This window comes from Phoenix dactylifera, chromosome 6 (genome assembly GCF_051530095.1).
Source record: "Phoenix dactylifera cultivar Ajwa chromosome 6, Ajwa_hap1_PhDact_Kaust_v1.1, whole genome shotgun sequence".
In the NCBI taxonomy this organism is placed as follows: domain Eukaryota; kingdom Viridiplantae; phylum Streptophyta; class Magnoliopsida; order Arecales; family Arecaceae; genus Phoenix; species Phoenix dactylifera.
Window position 1 is genome coordinate 5989236 of NC_143195.1, and position 2270 is coordinate 5991505.

At 44.8% G+C, this 2270-nt stretch overlaps 1 protein-coding gene across 1 annotated transcript; it reads right to left on the bottom strand.

Annotated features, from left to right (window-relative positions):
• LOC103697615 (uncharacterized) lies at positions 1-1645 on the bottom strand. The gene has a single exon (XM_008779521.6). The coding sequence runs from the start codon at positions 1067-1069 to the stop codon at positions 512-514; it is 558 nt and encodes a 185-aa protein (XP_008777743.1). The 5' UTR covers positions 1070-1645; the 3' UTR covers positions 1-511.
• Between the last annotated feature and the right edge of the window lie 625 nt (positions 1646-2270).

Genomic DNA, 2270 nt, shown 5'->3' on the forward strand with positions numbered 1-2270 from the left:
TGATCCAAAGATCAACATTTTAATATGCTTGAACAAGTTTACAAGACGAGTAGATTAAAAAAGCCAAACCTTTGGCTGCTACAAAACAACATACCAAGGCATACAACTCAATGCCCTTTGGATTGATCGCAAGTCCCACTCCAAACACTTGTAGCTCATAATGCTGAATCCAACTGTTCAGCAACATAAGAAAGCCAATCCATGTTCTAAGATTTCCTTTGTCAGTCTCTACATCTCCATAAGGAAATTAAAAGGGAAAAAAGGAGAAAAGAAAAAAAGCAAAAAACATAATAACAAAGGACAGCTCGACATGCTCCCCCATGATGGCACCAACACTCCCACAGAAAGATAAAGGAGAAAAAGCATAACAAAGTGTCTCAGGGGACACAAAGTCATTCTAATATTACAAAGGACAAGCGAGTCAGAGACTCATAGTATTAACATTACCTCCCAATTATATGTTATTAGTAGGACAACCCTAAGAAAGAAAAAGTTTTCTTTCTTCAGGCTGCTAATCCATGCTTTCGGAAGAAGCCTTCCTGCTGCTAGCCAAGCTCCATTGATCTGAGCTCGCCACGGAGGCCGCTCCATTCCCACACTTGGCCACCGTCCTCACGCTCTCTATCAACGCCTCGGTCCTCGAATCCTGAGACAGGATCTCATTAAGTTGTGCCGGGCTTATCACTAGCTTCACCTTCCACACCCCACCAACCCCACCTCCATTGCCGCCATTGGTGTGAAACTTGGGCACCACCTCCATGTCTTGCCGCCTCCAGAACCCATGGTGGTCAAAGGACACGCGGTAAGGAGCGACGAGCGAGGGGAGGCCCTTGTGGGAGTCGCTGAGGGGGCGGAGATAGTACAACTCCCCTCCGACGAGCTCTTCGTTGTGAAGAAGCGGCTTCGAGAAGAGGTCGCGGCTCCGAAAGATGCCATGGCCCGGGAACCCATTGGTGATGCACTCCACGGTGACCGGCGGATGGAGCTCCATCACGCCGCCGTTGATCGTCACCACCTTTATCATCAAGCCACCTCCCTCTCCAAAACCTCTGAACACACAGTTACCCATTTTTTCCCCTCTTCCTCTCTCTCTCCCTCTCTTCTCCAGAGAACGATGTGTGAAGAGAAAAGATAGCAGTCCTCCTCTTCCTGTTGCTGTGCTCCTCTTTACTAATGTATAGGATGTAGTGTGGGATTTACGCGTTCGGTTTGGCCCTACCAAGTGATTCGATGGTTCTCAAAAGACGGTAAGGGTTGGGAGGACGTAGATCTCTTGATCTCAAAGATTTGGGTCTCTTTGGCATACAGAATCTTAAAAAAAGACAACTAAGGGATGTAAACAAAGAAGGGGTCAGAAGAGAGGAAAGAACGTTGAAGGTTGTCTTAAAAGTATAGAACTCATGGAGTCCAAGCATACAAGGGCCAGCCACCCACGTTTCAGGGACTCTATTCCACCCACCGCACTAGGGGCCGATGATGACATTTTAAGGGGACGAGATCCTTCTTGCACAGCCCATCTGAAGAGTAAGAAAAAGAAGATTGGGAGCTTTCAGAGCAGCTGCAATCCCAAAGGCAGAAGAGTGGGAACTTTCAGAGGAGTTGCAGTCCCAAAGTATTTGAAGGTAAACTTAAGAGGACGGGCTTTAGTGGAGGTTTTCTTGGGAGGTAATAATGGGGAGAGCAACTGTTGAGGAGAGGAAGTCATTAGTGGGAAGTTGGAGTGGAATTCCCTTTGCTGAGGACCACTGACTTCTCCATGATGGATTCCAACACTTGCATGCGTCCACTCGCATGTTTGTGGCTGGTGGTCAACGTGGTCAACACGTCGAATGCTTTTCCTTGACTCGCAGCATTTTGAAGCTAATTTGGTTCATTAGAGTTAATCTGCTTGTCCGTTAAATTTTGACCTCAAAGTAGTGTCGAAGTTATTATTTTCCATCTCTGAACGTTGATTTTGCAAAGGACAAATCAATATTATATTAAATTAAGAAAAAAAAAGAAACAATGCCAAAACAATCTTCCAAGAAAATGAGCGAGCAGTATAACACTGATAACAAGCTGCATTACTCTAGACTATATATATCTAAATGGCATGATCCTACTAACTTTTATCAAGTAAGAATCGTGGCCCCCTCTTACAGGAATGGTGTGGCTTCAGCCAAATATATCTAAATCTTCTCATAGAATATTTTCCCCACCTTTTTGTCTTCTTGTGATGGTACCTTAACAAACTTTTAATGTACTGATCGGTGATTTTATTATTCAAGTTA

What these genes read in the sequence shown, in the direction of transcription:
- LOC103697615 (XM_008779521.6), bottom strand. Translation starts at nt 1,069, where the DNA reads ATGGGTAACTGTGTGTTCAGAGGTTTTGGAGAGGGAGGTGGCTTGATG.